Source organism: Mirounga angustirostris, unplaced genomic scaffold (assembly GCF_029215605.1).
Source record: "Mirounga angustirostris isolate CCGP_5_RB_7025 unplaced genomic scaffold, mMirAng1.0.hap1 SCAF_6, whole genome shotgun sequence".
In the NCBI taxonomy this organism is placed as follows: Eukaryota; Metazoa; Chordata; class Mammalia; order Carnivora; family Phocidae; genus Mirounga; species Mirounga angustirostris.
The window spans coordinates 137,104,846-137,128,304 of NW_026991714.1; the positions used below are offsets into that span (position 1 = coordinate 137,104,846).

The 23,459-nt window shown below is 42.8% G+C and overlaps 1 protein-coding gene across 2 annotated transcripts in view; it reads left to right on the forward strand.

Annotated features, from left to right (window-relative positions):
* Nucleotides 1-23,459, forward strand: part of ACSL5 (acyl-CoA synthetase long chain family member 5) — a 40,490-nt gene that overhangs the window by 14,490 nt on the left and 2,541 nt on the right. For both annotated transcript variants that reach the window (XM_045878822.3, XM_045878823.3), the window contains 17 exons: nucleotides 438-622; nucleotides 3,399-3,507; nucleotides 8,098-8,162; nucleotides 8,296-8,397; nucleotides 10,122-10,221; nucleotides 11,195-11,373; nucleotides 12,129-12,161; nucleotides 12,254-12,305; nucleotides 13,068-13,141; nucleotides 13,748-13,825; nucleotides 14,957-15,091; nucleotides 18,170-18,304; nucleotides 18,781-18,876; nucleotides 20,915-20,987; nucleotides 21,263-21,351; nucleotides 21,645-21,761; nucleotides 22,792-22,935. In XM_045878822.3, the coding sequence (XP_045734778.1) occupies nucleotides 467-622; nucleotides 3,399-3,507; nucleotides 8,098-8,162; nucleotides 8,296-8,397; nucleotides 10,122-10,221; nucleotides 11,195-11,373; nucleotides 12,129-12,161; nucleotides 12,254-12,305; nucleotides 13,068-13,141; nucleotides 13,748-13,825; nucleotides 14,957-15,091; nucleotides 18,170-18,304; nucleotides 18,781-18,876; nucleotides 20,915-20,987; nucleotides 21,263-21,351; nucleotides 21,645-21,761; nucleotides 22,792-22,935 (1,737 nt within the window). In that variant the 5' untranslated portion in view covers nucleotides 438-466. The remainder of the gene's footprint in view (nucleotides 1-437; nucleotides 623-3,398; nucleotides 3,508-8,097; nucleotides 8,163-8,295; nucleotides 8,398-10,121; nucleotides 10,222-11,194; nucleotides 11,374-12,128; nucleotides 12,162-12,253; nucleotides 12,306-13,067; nucleotides 13,142-13,747; nucleotides 13,826-14,956; nucleotides 15,092-18,169; nucleotides 18,305-18,780; nucleotides 18,877-20,914; nucleotides 20,988-21,262; nucleotides 21,352-21,644; nucleotides 21,762-22,791; nucleotides 22,936-23,459) is intronic.

Sequence of the window (23,459 nt, forward strand, 5' to 3'; positions counted from 1 at the left end):
CTGCTTTATACTAGACAAATCCAGGCAGAACAGTCCTTCCTGACCGTCAGTCGGCCTGGGCAGGGGAGGGTCTCTAGAGTGCCCTCCTCTGACTACCAGCTTAGGCTGGATCCAGAAGGGCTTCTTTTAGGCCCTGTGGGCCAAAAATTAAAAGGGCATTCATTTCATAAAATTGTTGAGGAAATGATTAACCTGTTTCCTTTGATCCTTTCTGCCTTGTAGGAGGCCAGTCAAGTCACAGGAGTGGAGAATGCATTCTATTATTTTCAACATTGCTAAAGTAAACAGTAATAGAAATTCTGCTGCTAGAGAGGTCTAACCCTGGTTTTTTGGAGGGTCAGAAGTCTATGTGTGTGTGTGTCCTTTTGTAAACACAACTATTGAGTAAAAATTTCAGCCATTTCCTCTAACTTTTTCTTTCCTCTTTTTTTTTTAAGGCCTGAACTTCCTGCTGCTATTCACAAAGATGCTTTTTATCTTTAACTTCTTGTTTTCCCCACTTCCAACCCCGGCACTGATCTGCATCCTGACCTTTGGAGTCGCCATGATCCTGTGGCTGGTCAATAGACCTCAGCCAGTCTTGCCTCTTGTGGATTTGAACAACCAGTCCGTGGGAATTGAGGTAACTTACCAATCCTCTTTTTCGTTTGATCAAGCACAAACTGTAATTCAAGACCTTGGGATAACTCAGGAAGAGGTGGGGTGTAGGGTGAGAAAGTAAGCCTTTTAGGTTAGCAATCACCAGCAAATCTACAAAATTAAACTTTGATTACCAGCATACTTCGCTTTGTATTAAAAATGAAACCACAGCTAGGTTTTAGGAAGCCAATAATCTAGATCAGGTTGGTAAGCTACAGACCGTGGGCAGAATCCACCTTTTTAATGAGCAACTAGCAAGCTAAGAATGGTTTTTACATTTTTAAAAAGATATGTTTAAAAAAAAAAAGGAAAAAGCAGTTCATATGTGTTCCACAGAGCCCAGTTTTTACTGCCTAGCCCTTTTCAGAAAAATTTTGCTAACCTATGATCTAGATGATAGAGCCAGTGCTTTGGGGGTAGGAGAATGTCTTCATTGAGATACCAATATCTGAGAATGATAAAGAAGTTATTTCATTGATTTAAATTCTGGCTTTGAGTTAATATCCATTCTTAAAACTGGCAGAAGTTGAAGTGGGATTTTCCCCTCAATTCCCCAACTTTCAGCAAATCATACAGCTTCCTACATCTCCGAGCAGAGGGAAAGCTCCCAGAATATTCTCCTCATCATTTTTCATGTTCAATCCTTTGCAGAGAAGAAAGCATTTCTGTTCCTCTAGAAGGCTAATCCCTTTTGATCTTTTCAGGAACTTCTTTCCTCTACCCAGGAATCTTACTCCAAGTTACGTCCACTCTCCACCACCAACACTTATTTGGGGATGTTTGCACGTTCTCTGTTGGCATCTTCCTATGCTGCTGATCCTGCTGCTTCAGACCACCACCTCCTTTCAATCTTCCCTTTTCCCACTAAAGTTCTTTAAGAGTAGGCTGTCCATTTCCTTTCCTGAACTTCAACCCACTGACATCTGACCTTTACTACTACCATCTCCCCAAACTCCTCTGGGTCACTTATCACCTAACTTTGAAGTTCAATGATTTCTCCTTCAGCCTTCCTCTCAACTGACTTGAGAATGCTTCTTTCTTAAAACTCCTTTTTGTCTTTCATACCACCCTTCAATGAGAATTCTTCCTAATTCCAAGACAGTCTTTGTCACTTAGCTTCTTTCCTCCCGTCAGCTAGAGTTGCAGTCTCACCATCTCAATTCATCTAAAGCAGGGGCTGGAAACCATGTGCTGTCAAGGCCTGGTGGCGAATCGTTCAGGCTTTGCAGGCCACATGGACTCTGTTGCAACTACTCAGCTCTGCTGTTGTAACATGAAAGAAGCAGACAATATGTAAATGAATGAGCATGCTGTGTTCCAATAAACCTTTATTTGTAAAGGCAGATGACAAGGCAGATCTGGCCCTAGATTATAGTCTGCCAATCCCTATGGAATCCTCCCAGCTGAGAAAATCCCTCCTCTCTCATGACTTGAAATTGTACCTAAAAGGTTATGACACCCGAATCTGACTTCCTAGTTCTGATCTCTCCCCAGTCCCAGACAACGTCAGTGGCACCTCAAGCTCCACAAGTCTCTTTATTGCGTATTTACACACACACACACCCTTTCCTATTTCCCCTCCTGCTCTATCTCAGTTAAATGCATCTCTTCTCATCCAGTTGCCTAAAACTGAGTCTGAATCATCTTTCCTTTCTCCTTTTTCCTCAGCCCATCTATGTAAACAAACAGTAAGACGCTACCTTCCTTTGCTAGTCAGGGAGCTTTATTGTTGACATCTTGACTTAATGTGACATCTCCTGGAAATCTTCCCTGATGCTCTAAACGAAGTTAGATCTCTTGTTGTGTTATGTTACCCTGTCCTTCTTTAGCCCTTACCACAGCAGTAGCTTACATTTTTGAATGTTTTATTTAACTGATGCCTAGTGCTCTCTAGACTAACTTGTGTGAGAGTGTAACTTGTCTTGCGGTTCCAAGATCCTCATCAGAGCCTGATCCTGTGGTTCCAGCTGGTACGTTTAGGCAGGCCCGTAGCTACCGTCTCTTCCTCTAATACCCTGATCTCTACAGGACAGACGGAGTCCATCCCCCAGACTCTGCAATGTGTCTTTTCGCCTCTGGGTCTTTATACAGGCTGTTCCTTCACTCTGCATTGTTCTTTCCCTCCCCTGTACCAAACTAGGTCCATTCTTTGAAGAGTACAAATTCTGCCACTTTGTGGCAAGTGCTTACTTATCTTCTAAGTCCCTATTAAGCATTATTTATTTGCAGCCTTTCTACTTAATACAGAATGGGTAGCATGACTCAGCTCCCAGAACGTACATTTTTATTACAGCATGTACATCACAATATTATAGTTGTATGTTTGCCCTTTTCACCTCACCTCCACTCCAAAGTCTCTCATTCATGAGATGCTGATGGACAAGGATTCGGTCTTAACTCACTTTCATCTATAGCGTCTTCTACACAGTGCTGGCACATGGTGTGCATTTGGTAGATGTTTAAACTGGGTATGATTTTTACAACATAAAACTATACTATTATCTCTCCTCTCTCCACATGTGTATGTGTGTCGGCCTAGGGGTTGGGGGGAGATCGCTAGAAACGTAACTGTGACAGTCACTGGGTTTCTATAATGTAGAGATATTACAATTTGGGGATTTAAAAAATTGATTGAATAATAAAGAGGTCATTCCTGTGACTCAGTGTTCAGTATTGATGGTCTCTTCGATTCAATCCCTGAGGGTTTGGAAAGGGTGGGAGAGAGTCAGTCTTGGCCTCAACTTGGTCTTGTGTCTTAGGGCGGGGCACGGAAGGGCGCTGGCCAGAAGAGCAACGACCTGCTATGTTACTACTACTCAGATATCAAGACAATGTATGATGTTTTCCAAAGAGGACTTGCTGTGTCTGGTAAGCCTGGCAGTCTAATCTTGACTGCAAGAAGACCGAGGTGGGGTCTCGTCTCATACACTTCTCTGCTGTCTCACTTCTTAAACCCCAGTGGTAGTCTGAGGGCAGACGTACAAAATTCAGGGGACCTAGCAGACTATCAGAATGGGTGCTGGAAACAGTGTAGGACAGACTTGCGTTTGAAACCCAGCTCTTCCATTTCCAGCTGTGTGACCTGGTGCAAAATCACTTTGCCCCTCTGGATCTGTCCCTTACTTAACACAAGGAAGACTTCCCTGTCAAGTTGGTAAAGAGCTGATAATAATGTGCGGGAAGGTATTTTGATTAACCCACTGTTATATTTGTTTAGAAATAGGACTTACATAAATGCAATTCCCTGCATTTATAGATGCAGAATCTGAGCCAGAATTAGCATTCAGGGCCCCTGACTTCTTACCTTGTCCTTGACCCTAATGTTAGTCCTTACCAGTACTCTTTAGTATCGCAGAAGGCAATGATCTTTTGGACTTCCTTAGAAAGGCTGCCACGTGGACTTTGGCAGGTTCATTTGGAACGTATCAGGGCTCACTACTTGTTTCTGTATGACTGAACACAATGCGAGGTGTGCTAGTTTCCTTTCAAAATCAGCCAGCTAATACTTCTCCCTACATCTTTTTTTTTTGGTGACATTCTGTCCAGACATAGGTTTGCCTGTGTGACTTTTTATTTTTTTAAGATTTTATTTATTTATTAGAGAGAGAGAGAGAGCACGAGCCAGGGGGGAGGCGCAGAGGGAGAGGGAGAAGCGGACTCCCCACTGAGTGGGGAGCACAATGTGGGGCTCAAACCCAGGACCCTGGGATCATGACCTGAGCTGAAGGCAGACGCTTAACCGACTGAGCCACCCAGGCGCCCTTGCCTGACTTCTTATCCCTTCTTCCCTTCTGCCTTTGACTATGACGATATTTACTAGCCAACTCCTGTCAAGTGCATCAGGCACCACACACATCTTAACTGCTTACCCTCTTCTAAACCTTAAGGATTAGTTATTATTGCCTCTACTTTTAAAAAAGAGGAAACAGACACTCAGAGGTTCAGGAACATTCCAAAGGCGACAGAACTAGAAAATGTTGCAGCTGATATTGAAATCTGTCTGTTTGACTGGATTGTTCTATTTTCAGTCAGCTCTTAAGTGTTTTATAAGAGTAGTTGTACCTCCAGACAAAGAAAGGTTTATTGTAGGGGCGCCTGGGTAGCTCAGTCGTTAAGCGTCTGCCTTCAGCTCAGGTCATGATCCCAGGGTCCTGGGATCGAGCCCCGCATCGGGCTCCCTGCTCCTCAGGAAGCCTGCTTCTCCCTCTCCCACTCCCCCTGTTTGTGTTCTCTCTCTCACTGTCTCTCTCTGTCAAATAAATAAATAAAATCTTTAAAAAAAAAAAAAAAGAAAGGTTTATTGTAAAGAAAACTTCTATATGAAGGCTCCAAAGGGGACTTTACTTAGTATTTCTGACTCCAAATCAGTACTTACTTAGACTTCCATGCAAATAACAAAACCCAAACCAACCATTAATTTCTTTATTGTTTGGCAACTTAAGATACTATATGGTTAATATAACAAACTTTCCTTGGGACTTTTCTATTTTTCACATTTTTCTTCCTTGAGTTTTCTTTATTGTGTTGTTATTGTAACTAGAAACAAGCCATTTAGCACATGTTACATGGCATATAAGATCCTTCATTTAGAATATGTTTTTCAAAACTGAATTACAACTCAACAGATAAAGTGAAATGGCTTCTCCTGTAAGCAGGCATGAGAAATAGAAAAATGATACATCTGGTCCCAAGTGGAGATGAAAACATCAGCCCTAATAGATACTTTTTTTTTCCTTTTTTTAAAGAGAGGCAGAGGGAGAGGGAGACAGAGAATCTTAAGAATCCATGCTGCGCATGGAGCCTGATCAGGGCTTGATCTCACGATCCTGAGATCATGACCTGAGCTGAAATCAAGAGTCAAATGCTTAACCAACTGAGCCACCCTGGTGCCCCTGCTCTAACATATACGTTTACCCTACCCAATAGATGGTCTGTGTTGATATTTAAAATACAGACCCTCTAGCTCCACCCTGTTGCAGTGGATCAGATTTCCACACAGTGAGACCTAAGAATCTGAATCTTGAACAGAGCTTCTCAGGGGTTCTGCATGTCAGAGTTTCAACTCTGCTTAGCTGAGGGCAGCAACTCTGCCAAGAAGTCAACCGGTGGGCTCTTTGTAGATGACCCCACCTTTAGAACAGATGGACATCTGAGTTGAATATATTGATCAAAGGCTAGGCTGTTGCCTGGTCAGGACTTGGGCTAAATAGGCTGAAGCTGATTAGGGCACAGAATTTAATGAGACTTCAGCTGGTGCCCCTTAGGGCCAATTATTGACTTGTTCCTTGGCCATGGGCCTCTGCTAGAACTTTCATCATTAGGGAAGTGATGTGATGTGGTATGGTTTTTCCACATTTGCTGCCATTTCTTACTGGGTGAGCTTGAAGAGACTGCCCCAGTCTTCCATGATGCTTATTTAGTACCTTAGGGATAACAATAGTCGGTTAATGTGCACAGAGAACATTCCATCAGTGGTAGCTAGCACTAGTGAGGAACATTAAGACCAGGGACTGCAGTGGTAGACCGCCGGGGGTGCATTCTCTGGGGTGGAGTGGAGGCTGGGAACACCTCAGGAGCCGGACTTGCCTTGCCTCTGGGAAAGCTGCTGCGTGAGCCCTGACGTCTTGAGCTGTCATACAGCTGTTCCAGCAGGGAGAAAAAGTCCTCGCATTTCCTGTGGACAGGCTCCTCATTCATTTTGTAAATATCTCTTTCATCAGAGTGGCTCTGTCTTTTCAGCTTTCTTTCCCTTTTCCTCTGTCACTTAGATTGGAAGTTCACCAATTTGCCTCTGAATTCGTAGTCACTCTGTCTCTGAATGCTTCCTTTCAGCAAGACCCGAATCCCTCTCAGCAGTTTGACTAGAGCCTCTAGGTAAAATTTCCTTCCCTTCTACTTTTCTCTCGATAACTCCATCTCGCTCTGGCTTAGACGTGGGGGCTTCTCGGTTAGTTAGCGTGGCTCCCTCACCTAACAGCACCATCGCATGGCTCTCCTGGCTGACATGGCTGTTTATTCTAGTAAGCGGAGTTCCCGAACGTTAGCTCTTCAGACGTTTAATTCTTCTATTGTCAAATGTATGACACAATTGTAAAGATACTGAAGGCAGATGTATGTGTGTATGGACAAGAGTGTACCTGTGTGTGTGCGTGCATGGGTGTGTATATGTTTCTGTAGTTCCTTATGATCCTCAGTATCTCAGGAGACATTCTCATATAAACAGGCAAAGTACATTAACAGATGATTCAAGAGAGCAAATGAAACAAGGGAAACTTTAATAGCTGTTAGGGGCGCCCCTGGGTGGCTCAGTCGGTTAAGCATCTGCCTTCGGCTCAGATCATGATCCCAGGGTCCTGGGATCGAGCCCCGCATCGGCTTCCCTGCTCTTGCGTGGGAAGCCTGCTTCTCCCTCTCCCTGCCTCTCTCTCTCTCTCTCTCTCTCGGTCAAATAAATAAATAAAATCTTCAAAAAAATTGCTGTTAGAGAAACTTAAAGTACTAACTTTTTAAACCTAGCAAACCAGAAGGCATGTGAAAAAGATACTTGTATGACTTGATGTGCCGCTGGTGGGAGAAAAGTCCTTTCTCACAACTGCTCTGCTAAGAAATGTGGTGCAGGGGATCAAAAACTTGAGCTGTTCTGACCACCACAACCTCCGAGCCCACCCCAACCATGGTGTTTCATTTCAGAGACTCTATTCTAAGAAATGTTCTGAATTTGAAATTAGCAATTTGGAAATATTTATCAGAGCATTATTTCAGGTGTCAGACTTGGAAATGACCCAAATACCCACAATGAGACAAAGTCACTGCAACAGAGCCCTTCCTCAGTTGTCCACAAAAGGCCACTGAAATCTCTACAGAGAAGAAATAATAACATGAGGATTTTTATATCAAATGGAGGATGGAAGTAGGATCCAAAATATATCTGTGGCATGAACATAATCCTGTAAACCTATACAAAGGAACTATGAAAATCAGTATCAGTGTTAATAATAGTGTTTAACTGATGAAATCATTGACAGCTCATATTTTGATTTTTTTCTGTATTTTTTTATGAGCATACATTTATGATAAGGAAGCTCAATCCAAGATTATGCAATAGAGGTAGGCTGTTTGTGTTTACTTATGGGCTTTACTTGTTCACGTCACGTGGGTAGTCCATACTCCTGGTTTTCTCCAAATGCCTATTACCACGGAGGTCACATATTCCAACACCAAACCACACTGAATGTTTCAGTGCATTTCCTAAATGTTTCAGATGTAGTTTGTAAGACTCTCTCTGCCTTTGAGAACTGAGTACTTACTGCCTTTGACTTTCCTTGACGCATAACAGAAGCCCACATCCTTACTGGATTTCTCCTCCTTTGTGTCTCCTCTCTTCCTAATCCCCTTTTACCTTCTTGATCCAAAGGATTTGAAGTTGGCACTCATTTTCTCTTAACATCATGTTTTTAGACAATGGGCCTTGCTTGGGATACAGAAAACCAAACCAGCCCTACAGGTGGCTGTCCTACAAGCAGGTAAGTCATGCCCATGGTTTTGGGTAGATTCTTTTGTTACTGTGGTATTCTGTGGTATTCTGTGGTATTCTGGATAATGTGGTCTCTTTGAGGTCTTGACTGCTTCCCCCCCCCCCCCCCGTCTCTCTCATAGGTGTGTGATCGTGCAGAGTGCCTGGGTTCCTGTCTCTTGCATAAAGGATATAAGCCATCACCAGACCAATTTGTTGGCATCTTTGCTCAGAATAGGCCAGAGGTAACTATGCTCAAGTGAACTCCAGAAATGAGTCTAAAGACTTAAACCCCGCCCCCAAACCAGCACTCTGACACTTGCTGATGACTTACCAAAACTATTTAAAGCTCTCCTATTCTTTAACTATTGTCCCCCTGTAAAGAGTTACAGCTCAGGGCCTCCTTAATCCCTGGTTGAATGCCTAGTACTCTAAGTTAGTACCCAGATTTCTGTCATTTCCTAGCCCATGATGATTCCCTTTAAGTCAGTCTCTTTGTTGTATGAGGAAAATAAGGAAGCTATGTGGGGCTGGCAAATAAGAGCTTGTGGACATTGAAGAAAGGGGGAGCTATCTGTATTAGAATTGGAACTTGCGTGTTGTACTTGAACTTGTCAAATAAGGTACCCATTGCCACCGAGACTGGTGTACCCATCTTTCCACAGTGATTGAGAGCAGATGTTACACATTAAGATGATTGGAATTAAGCTTTAGTTAAGTCATTAGACCAATATCCTCAGAGAAAGCTGCTGCAGAATGGTTGGATGTCCTATGCTCCCTAGTACCAGTTGTTTAACCAAAACCCTGGGAGGGCACTGACTGCACTTTTGGGTGAATCTACATTATCCACCTTTGTGACACCCAGCCTCAACAGGAAGAGATATCCTTGACTCTCATTTAGGAACTTAATGCCAAACCTAGTGTATTCATCTGCTTGGGCTGCCATAACAAAACACCACAGACAAGAAACTTCTTTCCTCATGGTTCTGGAGGCTGTAAGTCCAAGATCAAGGTGGCAGCAGGTTTGGTTTCTACTGAGGCCTCTCTTCTTGGCTTGCAGGTGTCTGCCTTCAAAGTGAGTCCTCACATGGTCCTTCCTCTGTCACCCCTGTTGCCTCTTCCTCTTCTCACAAGGACATCAGTCACATTGGACCCCACCCTTATGACCTTATTTAACCTTAATTACCTCTTTAAAGCCCCTATCTCCAAAAGCAGGGGTTAATTTCAACATGAATTTAAGGCGGGGAGGACACAATTCAGTACATAACACCATTAGCAGATTCTGACCCACCTTTCCAGTTCATTTTGTATTGCTCTTCGTGCCTTTTGATGTATACACAGTGATGTTGTGCTATCTTATCTTTATTCACCCACTTCCTTCTTCCCTGAATGCCTGCCCTGCTTCCATCTCCAAATCTTACCAGTCCTTTAAAGCCCTCCCCAATTTCTATCACTTTCCCCAAAGCAGTCCCAGATGGCCTTTACCCCACTCCAAAGTGATTTCTCCTTCCTTAAAATTCCTTGAAACTGGGGCACCTGGGTGGCTTGGTCAATTAAGCATCCAACTCTTGATTTCAGCTCAGGTCATGATCTCAGGGTCTTGAGATCAAGCCCCGTGTAGGGCTCCATGCTCAGCGGGGAGTCTGCTTGGGATTCTCTCTCCCTCTGCCCCTCTGTCCCCCACCTAAAAAAATCCCTTAAAACTAGTGGTTTCTGTACCTTTTATGGATGGAACTTACCACACTCTACTTTCGTATGTTGGTCCTTTGTACTGTAGTTGTCTGTGCTAGCTTACCTCTCTTATTTAACTGTACTCTATAACATTAGGAATGGAAGTCTCTAGGGACCCCAGCTGATTTATTTTAACACAAAAGCATCAAATAAGCATTTGTTGCCTGAATGACTGAAGTGTAATACTCTTCCTTTTCAAAGTGTTTTCTAGTCCTTACTTGAGCTTTTCCCCATACAGTGGATCATCTCTGAGTTGGCTTGTTACACGTACTCCATGGTAGTTGTCCCGCTGTATGATACCTTGGGAGCAGAAGCCATCATATTCATTGTCAACAAGGGTAAGACTTTACTATTAAATTATAACTTGATTCTGTCTTAATGCTAAGTAATTCCTCAATATCTGCTTTTGCTAGCCAACTTGGAATGCTATGGCCAGAATTTGCTGAAGTCTTTTCTGTTCTGTAGTACTGAGGCTATAATTTACAAGGAAATTACAAAAAGCCCAAGCAGGGGTTGGCTTCTACACAGAAAGTTCGATGAAACACCCAAGGTGGCAGAGTGTGACGATAGAGTTTAGAGATAAGACTACTTATTTTGGCACACTGGATGAGTGACTAAGTCATTTAATTGACTAAATCACTATGAAACCACTGATTTCATTTCCTATTGTTGTAAATCCAGTCAGTACAGTTAGTCAGCATGTACCAATGTCCATGGTGAATTTGTAGAAGAGAAATACCATTGTTAGAGAAACAAGTACAAGTTCAGTGGTCAAGTAACAACCCGTTTCACATATCCACAGTCTTACTTTCTGTCCCAGAACTAGTAGGTTAAGTGACTAGATGCATCTGGACTATAGACACAATCACAAGTTTTTTATTTTTACAAACAAGTATCCAAGAAAATGCTAACATGTCCAATCATAAAATGTTTGCCTGCTAAAATCCCATTTGTCCCTTCTTTTCCCTTCTACTCCGTATTCCCCTCCCCAAAATAAAACACACTGACAGGACCACACCTGAGTGATCCATGTTTGTTGTCTGTATTCTTAAGCAGAAGGAGTTTCGTGACTCCAGAAGCTGTAAACTATCTGGGCAGCATGCATGAAAACGATGTGCTTCTGTTTCCATTAAGCTCATTTATTATCGATGGAATGCTTCAGGTTTTATGCATTATAAATCTGATTTGCAGATGTAATCTCTTTTGGGTACCCACTAGCTTTGAAATTTTCAAAAATCTCTCCCTCGTTGCAAGGCAGTCAGGGACAGAGCAGAGCAAGAAGGTGACCTCCGGCTCTGTTTCTGCTTTCAGCTGATATCACCACAGTGATCTGCGATACACCCAAAAAGGCATCAATGCTGATAGAGAATGTGGAGAAAGGCCTCACCCCGGGCCTGAAAATGATCATCCTCATGGATCCCTTTGAGGATGACCTGAAGCAAAGAGCGGAGAAAAGTGGAATTGAGATCTTATCCCTGTTTGATGCTGAGGTTTGCGCCCTAAATTCAACTAATGGCTCGAAGGCTGGTCTGCCACCAGGACAACGAGCAGGACACTGACCAGAGAGCACGGGGTCCACAAGACTCCTGCTGTGAGGCTTTGAGAATACTTTTCCCTCAGACAATTCAGAAACTGTGTCGGAGGAGAAGCACAGTCTGTGGCCCGTGGGCACCGACTTCGAAGTAGAGGATTTATCAATACTGAGTTCAGCGGTAGTGAAATAGAGGGGGGTCCTGGAGTCTGGTGGCAGGGTTCACATTCCAGCGCCACATCTATGAGTTAGGTGACCTTCAGCAAGATTCTCCACATCTCCCTTCTCCCCTCTGTAAAATGAGGCCGACATAGTCCCCACCTTGTGGAGGAGTTGTAAAGAGTTTGCGTGGGTTAATCTCTAGAAGGTGTTCAGAACAGTGCCTGCTATGTAGTAAGCCCTGAAATGTCAACAATTCCTGTTATTCAGAAAGATTTAGTAATGGTCCTAGATGACTGGACCTCAAGAGTGGGAAGTTTGGACATCTGGAATCTGCCCTCTTGATGTCGCTGTTCTAGAGAAACTTTATGCTCTTCCCTGGGCCTTCCACTGTGCCTGAATTTGGCTTCTAGGCCTGATCTGGGTTACAATTTTTGTTCTCTTCCCACAGAAAAGGGAGGTGTTTGCATGGAAAAGAGAAAGAGGGGGCTGTATTTGTCATAAGTCTTCCCATCTTAACTAATGACCTCCTTTCTTGGCTTTCTGTTCATGTAGAATCTAGGCAAAGAGAACTTCAAGAAACCTGTGGTAAGTTTTCTTCTGCCCAAATGTGAATCTTGCCCTGTTCAATTCCCAAAACTCTTGGTAGGTTAATCCCTTGTGCTTCCCTCCCCCTCTAGCCTCCTAGACCAGAAGACCTGAGTATCATCTGCTTCACTAGTGGGACCACAGGTCAGTGTGCATGAAGCTGTCCCAGAGACCCCTGGTCGGCCAAAAACATGGCTTGAGTCGTGGGTGGGCTGGTAAATATACCCTATAATGAGCCCTATCCTTAGGGTCTTACAACCTGAAGCTTTTGAGCATGGATGCCCCAATGGAAAAACAGAAGTATAAGCAAATAAATTTCATTGAACACACTGGGAGGGGTTTCCATGCTATGGATTTCAGGAGCCATTCAGACGGCACCACAAAGTCAACCTTCTTCCCCAACTCCACTCTCTCAATTTGACAGTGCCAGAGTAGTTTCGCTCAATCACGGTGACCCAGGGAGAGTTCTACACAGATCAGCGTGTGCCTTCCCCCACCCCTGCAGTAGCTTCTCTATTAGAACTCCTAATAGCTTTTGATATGGCCCATGATGACCTATGGCCATATCCTCCTATCCATTGTACCAGTTTATAATGTGATAGTTAGGTAATATAGTTAGGTCTGAAGTCCTAAACATAAAGACAGCACAAAGTGGGATTACTTGGATTTTTGCTTTTGACTGTTGCAACCTGAGATTGTGGCTAATGATGTTGTCAGCAGGAATGTCTCTGGGGGCATTAATCATTCATAAACAGAGTCCCATACCATTCATAAGAGGACGCGGTGACAGGAGAAGCTCTTGGCTCTCTGGAACAGAACCAATTGAATGCAGCTTCTTCTTTCATAGCCAAAGGCTACCTATTAGTTATTTAAAGGATCTTTATTTCCATGTCCTGTTTCCTACAGGTGACCCTAAAGGAGCCATGCTGACCCATCAAAATATTATTTCAAATGTTTCTTCTTTCATCAAGTATATAGAGGTCAGTGGTCAACTGAAAAAGAGGTCCTCATTAAAATGTAAATCTGTTGTAAGATTTTAATCTTGATGTTAGAGGAGGCAGAGACATACAGAAAACAAAAACAAAAATCATGTTAAAGGCCTGAATGTGGACAAATAGTGGTGCTTCTTTGTCCAGAGGACTGTGCATTTTCAAGCCTTGGTCTTTTAGAATTGCTGCACATCTCTACACTCAGTGAAGTTAAGGGGCACCTCTCAGAGTTATACAGTGTATCACATGTACAACTGTGTGTGGCAGTCCCGGGAAGGAGTGGTTCTTTAAAAAAAAAAAAATTATTGAGATATAATTGACGTAACATTGTATTAATTTCAGATGTACAATATAATGATTCCATATATGTGTATGTTGCAAAATAGTCCCCACAATAAATCTAACATCCATCACCACACAGTTACAGTTTTTTATCTTGTGATGAGAACCTTTAAGATCTACTTACTTAATACTTTCAGATATGCAATACAGTATTATAAACTATTAACTATAGTTAATAGGAGCTGCTTTTAAATCTCCTTTGGAAGAGAAAGTTGGCATTAACCCAATGTTGCCTCTCCTTGTTCTGATCTGTAGCATACTTTCAAGCCCACCTCTGAGGATGTGACCATATCCTACCTCCCCTTGGCTCATATGTTTGAGAGGATTGTAGAGGTGAGTGACCAGCAAGTCCTGACTTGCTAGTTCCATGTTTATTCCAAAGGCAGCTACACAACATTTCCAGTCCTTTCTCCCATGGGAAAGCAGTGGGCAGGGAGCTGGTGCAGCTGAGTCCTGACCCGGGCATAACTGCTAACTTGCTGCGAAGCCTTCCTAGCGGGAAGTAGGGCTCTGGGTCTGTCCAGCAGGACTGATGCTTGCCCCTGCCTTCACACAGGGTGCCTGTGAGTCCTGAAGTCCTAGCCAGGAGCTACTATCTGCTCTTGATTCTGAGCTGGAATAGGAAGCATGGTTTCTTCTTTTAAATCTTATTTTGGTTAGAATTTTTTTTTAACAGTTTTCAGGTTAGAAAAAGGGGAGTGTCTCTCCCCCCCACCCCCACCCCGCCCCTGGAAGGGCAGAGAAGGAGCATTTGATCCAGGCAAGATGTTCAAGATGTTCAGTGTGTGTGAAGTAGAGCCATTCAGGATTGTGTGTGTGCCAGAGAGCTGCCTTTCTGTGAGTGGCCTGTGGGCTTTTCAGGCAGTTCTGGGGCTGATTTGAGAACTGAAAGCAGTGCTGGCTTCCCAAAAACACATGTGGTAGGATGGATGGAAAATCCTCTCTTTGCTTCTCACTTAAACACCTTTTCAAGCAGCTTAGCTGTTGATGCATCAAGCTCCAAAAGGAACAGCTCAGCTCCTTGGGCTGAAGTGTTGACATCTGATTAATAAAATATCAATTTTAATAAGCATATTTTCCCCACATTTTCATGTTTCTGAAACTGCAATGGTCATGCAACAGTAGGCATGTTCTAGTCTAACTGGCAGTGTTGTCCTTAGTGCTAGTGAATGGTCTCTGACGAACGACAGCGTCTCGGACCGTCATTCAGAGCTATGGGTGGAACAGGGTGGGCCCTCAGTCTCACCGTCTGTCTTGCCTGTCCCACCACCTCAGCTGCAGTGAGTTCCCAACCTGTCCTGGGGGTAAGCTCTCAGAATTCTGGGTATCTGAAATGTGTTGGGGGGGCGGTGTACAGAGGAAAGTGCCCATAGATGTCAACCTAGTTCCTTGATTCTGTCCAAGACAGGCCCTACCTGCAGGGGGCCTTTGGCTCTGAGCCCTGCCCTTTGGTTTTGCTTTTAGGCTATTATGTATTCATATGGTGGCAAAGTTGGTTTCTTCCAAGGAGATATTCGGTTGCTGCCTGAAGACATGAAAACTCTGAAGCCCACAGTGTTTCCTGTCGTGCCTCGACTACTCAACAGAATCTATGATAAGGTACTAACCTGGCTTCTGCTGGGCTGGCCCTGAGATGAAGGCTTAGGCCTGACTGAGGCTCTTACGGACTCCATGTTGCTGAGATATTTTTTCCACTTCCACCCCCTACTCCCTACAACACCCACTTATGGCCACATTCACAAATGCAACTGTGAAAAACCATAATAAATGAAACCCCCTTTCATCTGGATAAGATCACGTGGACCAGATCTGAAGAAAGAGCTCAATTCGGAGACTTGGGGAGCCCCTCAAAATTAAGCCAACTTACTGAGGAGTTGTCACTGATTTCATAAAACCTACTGGCTATTGAGCTTCTTGCTGAGGTACCAGGTCCCACGGTCAACATTTCATATGCATTCTGTCATTTAATCCTCACAAAAACACAGGAAATCACATTTACACTTATTATTTCCAACTTACAGCTGAGGAGACTGAGCCTCAGAGGTTAAAAAAAAAAGCTTGACCAGAGTCACATCCAATAAGGGGTTGGGCCAGAATCATATTGTCACAAAGTAGTTAGTTGTCATTGATCACTGCTCTATTTTTCATTAGAGTGTACAACATGGTGATTTTTCTAATTCAATTCAGTTATTTCTTTTGCATTCATTAGCTGAGATTCTTCCAGAAAGACATGACAAATATTCTTTCCCCTTATTTATCAATCTTCAGAATAATGAATTGGTGCCATGGTGATCTTCAGAAATGACCAAGATTTTTCCTTTGTACTATTATGAACTTGTGATTTGCATAGTTGTATGCTTAATCCATTTCAGTCATTCTTCATAATGTCCAAATTGTCCCACCGTAAGTTGGGAGCCCCATCAAGCTGTTCATGTGTCCTTTTGATGTAACCCCAGTAGTTTTACTTTTCTTTTTTTTTTTTTTTTAAGATTTTGTTTATTTATTTGAGACAGAGAGAATGAGAGACAGAGAGCATGAGAGGGAGGAGGGTCAGAGGGAGAAGCAGACTCCCTGCCGAGCAGGGAGCCCGATGCGGGACTCGATCCTGGGACTCCAGGATCATGATCTGAGCCGAAGGCAGTCGCTTAACCAACTGAGCCACCCAGGCGCCCCTAACCCCAGTAGTTTCTGATCGCTTCCCTGCTTTGGGACATAACATGTCCCCAGCTTATCTTTAATGTTTCTCACCCAAGTCTTGGATTGTCTAATCTTCCCAAAGAGTCCTTGGAACTGGGCTATGAACCCAGGCAAAATAGTAATGGAATCCAGTCTCTTAACCAGGTGTTTGATCACTTCATAATTCCATAGGCATGGGAGCCCTGGGGAAATAACACCACATGGCCATTTTAGCTCTCCCCTTTAACATGTGAATCTTAGATACTATCCTGGGGCTTCAGTGATGGGGCAGGCAGCATTCTAGAACACAGATGACCCCGGAACACTGAAAGTGCTGTTTTTAACATAACTGTTAACAATCCTAACAGCTCTCAGCATGCTGTGGAATTATTTGGTGGTTATTACGGTTTTTGTTCATGTTGTTAGACATTTTTACTTTAAAAAAAAGATTTATTTGATGGAAAGAGAGCACATGAGCAGAAGGAACAGAGGGAGAGGGAGAGAGAATCTTAAGCAGACTCCATGCCAAGTGCAGAGCCCAATGCAGGGCTTGATCTCATGACCCTGAGATCACGACCTGAGACAAAACCAAGAGTCGGATGCTTAACTGACTGAGCCACTCAGGCGCCCCAGACATTTGTACTTTTTTTTTTCTTTATAAAGCTCACTATATTTCTTTAAGATTTTATTTATTTGAGAGAGAAAGCAAACAGGGGAGGAGCAGAGGCTGAGGGAGAAGCAGACCCCCCACTGAGCAGGGAGCCTGATGTAAGACTCGATCCCAGGACCCCGAGATCATGACCTGAGCTGAAGGCAAACACTTAACTGACTGAACCACCCAGGAGCCCCACATGTTTTTACTTTCAATAGTTTTTTTGTGATATGGTGATACTTAACACAGAGTTTACTTTTGTCACTTATTTTAAAAATGGAGGACTTTATTAGTGTGAGTCTCTAAATTCCAGCTTTTGTCAGTGACTTATTAGGAGGAGATTGTCTTGTGAATAATGAAGATAAATCTCTTAAGGTTGAAAGAGGTATCAGGAATGACTGGATTCTACTTGAGAGTAGATCTTAGAGCTGGTGAGACATTGGTAAAATTATGGTATAAGCATGAGCAGATGCCTAGAGCCTAGAGCACAGTTGGCATTAGGAGGTGAGGTTGAACAGCTCTATTTGGCTACAGACTCAGAAATGGAAATATAAATATGGAAGATGGCTGGAGAGTTCTCTTCCAATTTTGAACTGGAAAAGAACCTTGATTTCCTTCAATCTGACTTCCAGTAGGATGGAGTCCTGAAGGCCAGAATATGGGGTTCAGGATTTAATTTTGTAAATAAGGGGGATTTCAAGTTATACTTGAAGCTCTCCTTTGGCAGGTGTGTTTGATGGATTAGAGTCAGTGAGGCAAGAATAAGGGAGTCTAGAGAAATAATGTGAGCTTATAAAATGGTGTCAGAATTAAGCCCAAAGGAAAGAAATAAGTAGGAAAGTCTATTGGGTTTTGTACGGTGTGGCTAGAGGAACTTTAATTATAGAGAAAAGTGATATTTCTCCAAATTTAATGTATATAAGCATCAGAGGTATGGGGGTGGGGAGAGGTGGTGCTTGTTTAAAAAAAAAAATCAGATTCCTAGGTCTTTCTTTGATCTTTTAAAAGCCCAAAAGGTATTGCCCATTGAGCTGTTTTTTATCTAGTATTCCCAAGTGATTTTGGTAGGCAGATGTTGAGAACATTTTGAGGACATGCTTTCTTAGTTGTCAAAGTTGTTTGCCAAGGACAAGAAATCTGGAGGAGCTAGAACTCTGTACATTTATACTCAGTGTACTTATGTCTTAGTGGGCCATAATTCTCCGGAATCATCATTATTTAGCAACCCAGTTCATGAATGAAAGTCACTTCCTTATGAAGCAAGAAGGCACTATATCTTGCTCACTGATGAATGGCTTTGGTGAGTATCTCCAGTTGGTTTTGAACTAAGAGGAGCTATCATCTTGCAGGTACAAAATGAAGCCAAGACACCCTTCAAGAAGTTCTTGTTGAACTTGGCTATTTCCTGTAAATTCAATGAAGTGAAAAAGGGGATCATCAGGCGTGACAGTTTATGGGACAAGCTCATCTTTGCAAAGATCCAGGTAGGTTGGCTGGGTCCTGGACAGAGCCAGGCAAATATCTGGGCTTCCGGCCAGCTTATCATACTTTGCTTTTTCTCTGATGGCTGAGTGTCTCTTTAATGGTGTTTACTCTCTTGAACAACTTTGTCATTAAAGGAAATTGGTCAAAAAGCAAAAAAAAAAAAAAAAAAAAGGATTTTACATAGGTTCTAACGCATACTCTTATTCTCTTAGTTGATCTGTTGAGATTATATGTAATGCAAAGGGCCTGAGAATATAAATCCAAGGAAATATTAAAAACTGCAGGTTGAGTCCCAGCTATAGATGATAGTGATAAGAGCAGCTAACATTTTAAATGCTTTTCCTCAAGGCCAGGCCCTATTAACTAGTTTATTTCTTATACTGGATAGGCTGCTCTACCCATTTAGCAGTGGAGGAAACTGAAGGCAAGGGAATAGGTTTCAGTGGCTTTTTTTTTTTTTTTCCCTACTGAACAGGCCAGCCTGGGTGGGAAGGTTCACTTCATGGTCACTGGAGCTGCCCCCATCGCCTCTCCAGTCTTGACATTCCTCCGGGCGGCACTGGGATGTCCGGTAAGCCAAGCACCTTCTTTGAAGATAGCTTATTTCACTTGCACAAATAAAGCTCAGTCTTTAAAAAATGAAAACACACCTGAAGAACACCACGGAGAAAGTCACCAAAAATCTCAAAATCAGGAGAAAATAATCCTTCTCTTTATGTATCTGTGTATAGAATCCTTTATATAAACTGCCATTAGTTCTAAAATACTTATTAAACCATGTCCCATCAACATTGATCCTGGTCAAATAAAGATCTACATCATTTTAGTGGTTTTGAAATGGTTTATTGGATGTACCTAAGTAACTCGTCTCCTACTGGGCACTTAAGTCACTGACTATTTTTTCACTATTATAATCAGTGAAGTGATAAGGATACTTGTGTATCCTTTAGTATTTATGCAATTACCAATTTAGGGTATTAAATCCCTGCAAGTAGGGACTACTGGGTCAAAATATATGGGTTTGCTTTGTATGTTGATGTAGATTATCACACTTCCCTCCAGAAAGATCTTGTCTTTTTTATACATTCCTGCAGATAATGCATGAAATCTTATTTCCTACATTCTTGCCAGTGTCAGGCTTTTTAAGTCATTTAAATCTTAGTCAACCAGATGCATAAAAAACCTCATTGCAGTTTTGTTTCTTTTATTAACACTGAACATCTTTTCTATCACTTATTGGCACTTGTATTTCTTCCATGAATTACTCTATTACTTTCTTGTAGAAAAACGGCCAAACGATAATTGGGTTCCTTTTCACATTGCTTCTAAGAGTTCATATAGTAATAATATTAGTCTTTGTTTTGTTAGAAATATTTTTCCTAGTCTCATCTTTTTGCATTGTGGATTGCTATATAATAATTTCAAATGTTTATGTCATCAAACTGATTAAACTTCTTTATCTGTGGTTTTTGAATTGCTTAGACAGGACTCCCCGACTCCAGTATTCCATAAGACTGCTGTCCTTCATACTTTCTGATACTCTTATGGTTTTAATTTTCTAATTAAAGTCTCTCTATTCCATGTGGAATTGAGTACAAGTGCTTGGGTGTGGAAATTCTCTTTTTCCCCCCAGACAGCTAACTAGTTCATCCATTTGACCAACATGCACAGCACAAGTGAACTAGATCTTTGTCCTCACCACATCCCCTTGGGTATAACCACCAACAAAAAATATTCTGAATTGATGCCAAGGCCTGAGCTCCTCTACTCTTTCAAATTCGCACCCTCTTGGCCATTCTTAATACTTTCATTTCCCTCAGCCCCTAAAACCCATGGATCAGTAGGTCCTGTTGCCACAGCCTTCCCAGAAATGCCGCCTTCTCAATCTCTACAGTCTGCCTATCACAGCCCCTCCCCCACTGCAGTAGCTGAGGCACTGGTTTGCCCCGACAGCCTCTCTCGGGTCAAGGTTATCCTCTATACCAGGGGTTGGCAAACTGCAGCACAGGCCAAATCTGGCCTATTGCCTCTTTTTAGAAGTGAAATTTTAGTGGAAGGTAGCCATGCCCGTTCATTTACATGATGTCTACAGCTGATTTTGTGCTCCATCAGCAAAGCAGTTCAGACAGAGCCCAGAGGCTCACAGCACTGAAGATATTTACGATCTGGTCCTGTAAAGAAAAAGCTTGCCAACCGCTGTTCTGTATCACAGCTGGAGCCATTTCTCTTAAAAAGCAACAACAACAACAAAACACCAAAAAAACAAAACAAAACAAAACACTGCTCCCGTTCTTCAGTTCCCTCAGAAGTGCTCCACAGCCCCTGGGCGTCCCTTCACTTCATAACTCACATTTTCCTATCAACTTGAAATGCTACCTTTCCTGAAATACAGTAGAAGTTTCTAGACTTTGGCCTATTTCTGGAGCCTTTTGGTTTTTGAGTGCATCCAAGTTGTAAAGATTTCGCAGCTCAGGCATGGGTCGGAGGTATTAGGACACCAGGTATCTTCCAACCTTGAGAGACCTTGCTTTCCTCATATCTTGCTGTAGGGCGCTGCTGCCTCATGCCTTGTCTTGAGTCAGTCTCAGACCCTTCTTTGGTTTCCCCAGGTGTTCGAAGCTTATGGTCAGACAGAATGCACTGCTGGCTGTACATTTACGTTACCTGGGGACTGGACATCAGGTAGGTTCTCCACCTATTGGGCGGGAGATGCAATGGTTGGGAGAAGGGTTCTCCCAGAACGAGGGCTTAGGTGAGATAACCTCAATGCTCTGGACAAATGTGGCAAATGCCAAACTCAAGTTTCAGTCCAGACGTTTCTATCTTATTTATCCAGCATTGGCACCACGTAACTTTTTAGTCTTTTTCTTTTAGAGTCAATCCATCAATCTCTCAGAAATGTGCCTGGAATTATCAGTTTCATGGTTTCCCAGCTGAATTAATGTGGTATATTCTAGGGCACGTTGGAGTCCCCCTGCCTTGCAATCACGTGAAGCTGCAAGATGTACCTGACATGAACTACTTTTCAGTGAACAATGAAGGAGAGGTGGGTAGGCTGTGCTCTGTAGTCACGCCCAGACAATCACAGTAGAGAGGTTTATGTCAGAAAGAGCACCCAACCATGAGCAGAGTTGGGTTTGACTCAAATCTTTAACAAGGAACTGAACATCGGTGAGCCTCACTTTCCTAGCCTCTACAACAGGGACTAAAATCTGCTGGTGCTCCCACTATAGTGGGAACCACTGAATGGTTTAAAATGGGGGGAGGTGTTTTGTCAAGTGCCTCTGCTGGGAGTTGCAACCTTTGCACTGTGACCACCCTGTGCTGTCTTCTGTGCAGATCTGCATCAAGGGCAACAATGTGTTCAAAGGATACCTGAAGGATCCAGAGAAAACCAAGGAAGCTCTGGATGAGGATGGCTGGCTTCACACAGGAGACATTGGCCGTTGGCTCCCGGTGGGTGCTTCTTCAAAATTTCTGGGAGCCTCTTTTGGACTGAAGAGAACTATCTGATTATAATATGCAAGATGGGCAGAGATGTGAGTAGATTAAATCAGCTGAGGCAGCTGGGTTAGGGATGTATCCTACCTGCCTTGTGGCATCCTCATACTATGAAGAGGAGATCAGTACAGCTGAAGAACCTAGGTGGGAGATCCGTGTTCTAGTCCTAGCTCTTCCATGGACCAAAAATTTAATTCCGAGTAAGTCCCCACACTAGAGTTACAGAGGGCCATGCCTTATTAGTCACTTCCAGATAATGTCCACTAGGCTGAACTGAAGGGTAATTTCTGGAGTCTGCCTTCTTCATGGTTCCATGGTTGGTTCAGTCTGTTTTCCTACTTAGGGTGTGATCATGTGGATTGTATTTGCCACTTGTCCCAATTCTACAGTTCAAATCCCTAAGAACCTAAGCTCCTCAGACCAATTAGCTCAGAGAAATGAAGCTGCAAATGACCTCTGGTGGCTGGTCAGAGCCTCCCCCAGCCCTGCTTCAGTCCTACCAACCACAATTATTGACTTGCTTGATTAGCATTAGGACAGTGATGCTATCTCAGCCTGCTCCAGCATCTAATAGGAGCGACACATAAAAGGGAGTCAAGGAGAGGGAGATCTAACTAAGTCTTAGTATATAACTCCTTCCCTATTCCTCAGAGTTCTGGAAATGGAATAATTGGAAATTAAGTTATTGGAAATTCAGAGCTGCAAAGTTTCTTCATTGGATGATGCAACCATTTATACAACTTCAGCAGGTTCTGGGGATGCTTTCTGAGGCTCTCCACAGAGCACAAAACAGTATTGACAGGTTCTTGCTGGAAGCCGCTCCCCTCCCCTTTCCCCAAAGCTAACAAAGAGAAATGAAAGTTTGCTCAAAAGTCTCTAGAGAGATCAAGTTTACAGAAGGAAAATACCTGTGACTTTGCCACTCTATCCACTGACATCACCCACAGGGCTCAAAAACACTGATGCTGTTCTCTCTTTCATATAGAATGGAACTCTGAAGATCATTGACCGTAAAAAGAACATTTTCAAGCTGGCCCAAGGAGAATACATTGCTCCAGAGAAGATAGAGAATATCTACGTCAGGAGTAGACCAGTGTTGCAAATTTTTGTGCACGGGGATAGCTTACGGGTAATACACTGTTTTAACAACAGCTATTTTCGGGTACAGGCAATGCTGGCTCCGACAGCTACAGGAAATCTGGATAGATGGGTTTAGGATGAGAAGATTTGAGCTTATAAAACCAAAGAAGTGAAGTCACACTCCAATCCTCAAGGCAATACATACGTAAAAAAAATTGTTTAACTATGATGGAGTCTATGAACAAGTCAATAGAATTGTAACAGTTATTCTAAAGGGTAGCCATTCAATAACAAAGGGCCCCATGTCACCCTTAGTTTCCCACTACAGTGGGAGTTCCTCTGGTACAAGGAACTATTTTACACATACTGTGCTTAAGCTTAACTTTTGGGGAGTGGGTGGGGTTTGGCAAAAGACAGGCCAGAGATGCTTTAGGCTTAATGCTGAATACCATTTCTTTTTGAATCATCAAATTTGAATAGAACATTTTTGTAAAAAGATATTGAGTAGGAAAATGGGATCAGAATTCCATGAAGGTTTGAAATACATGGTGAGACAAGAGTGTATAATATAGT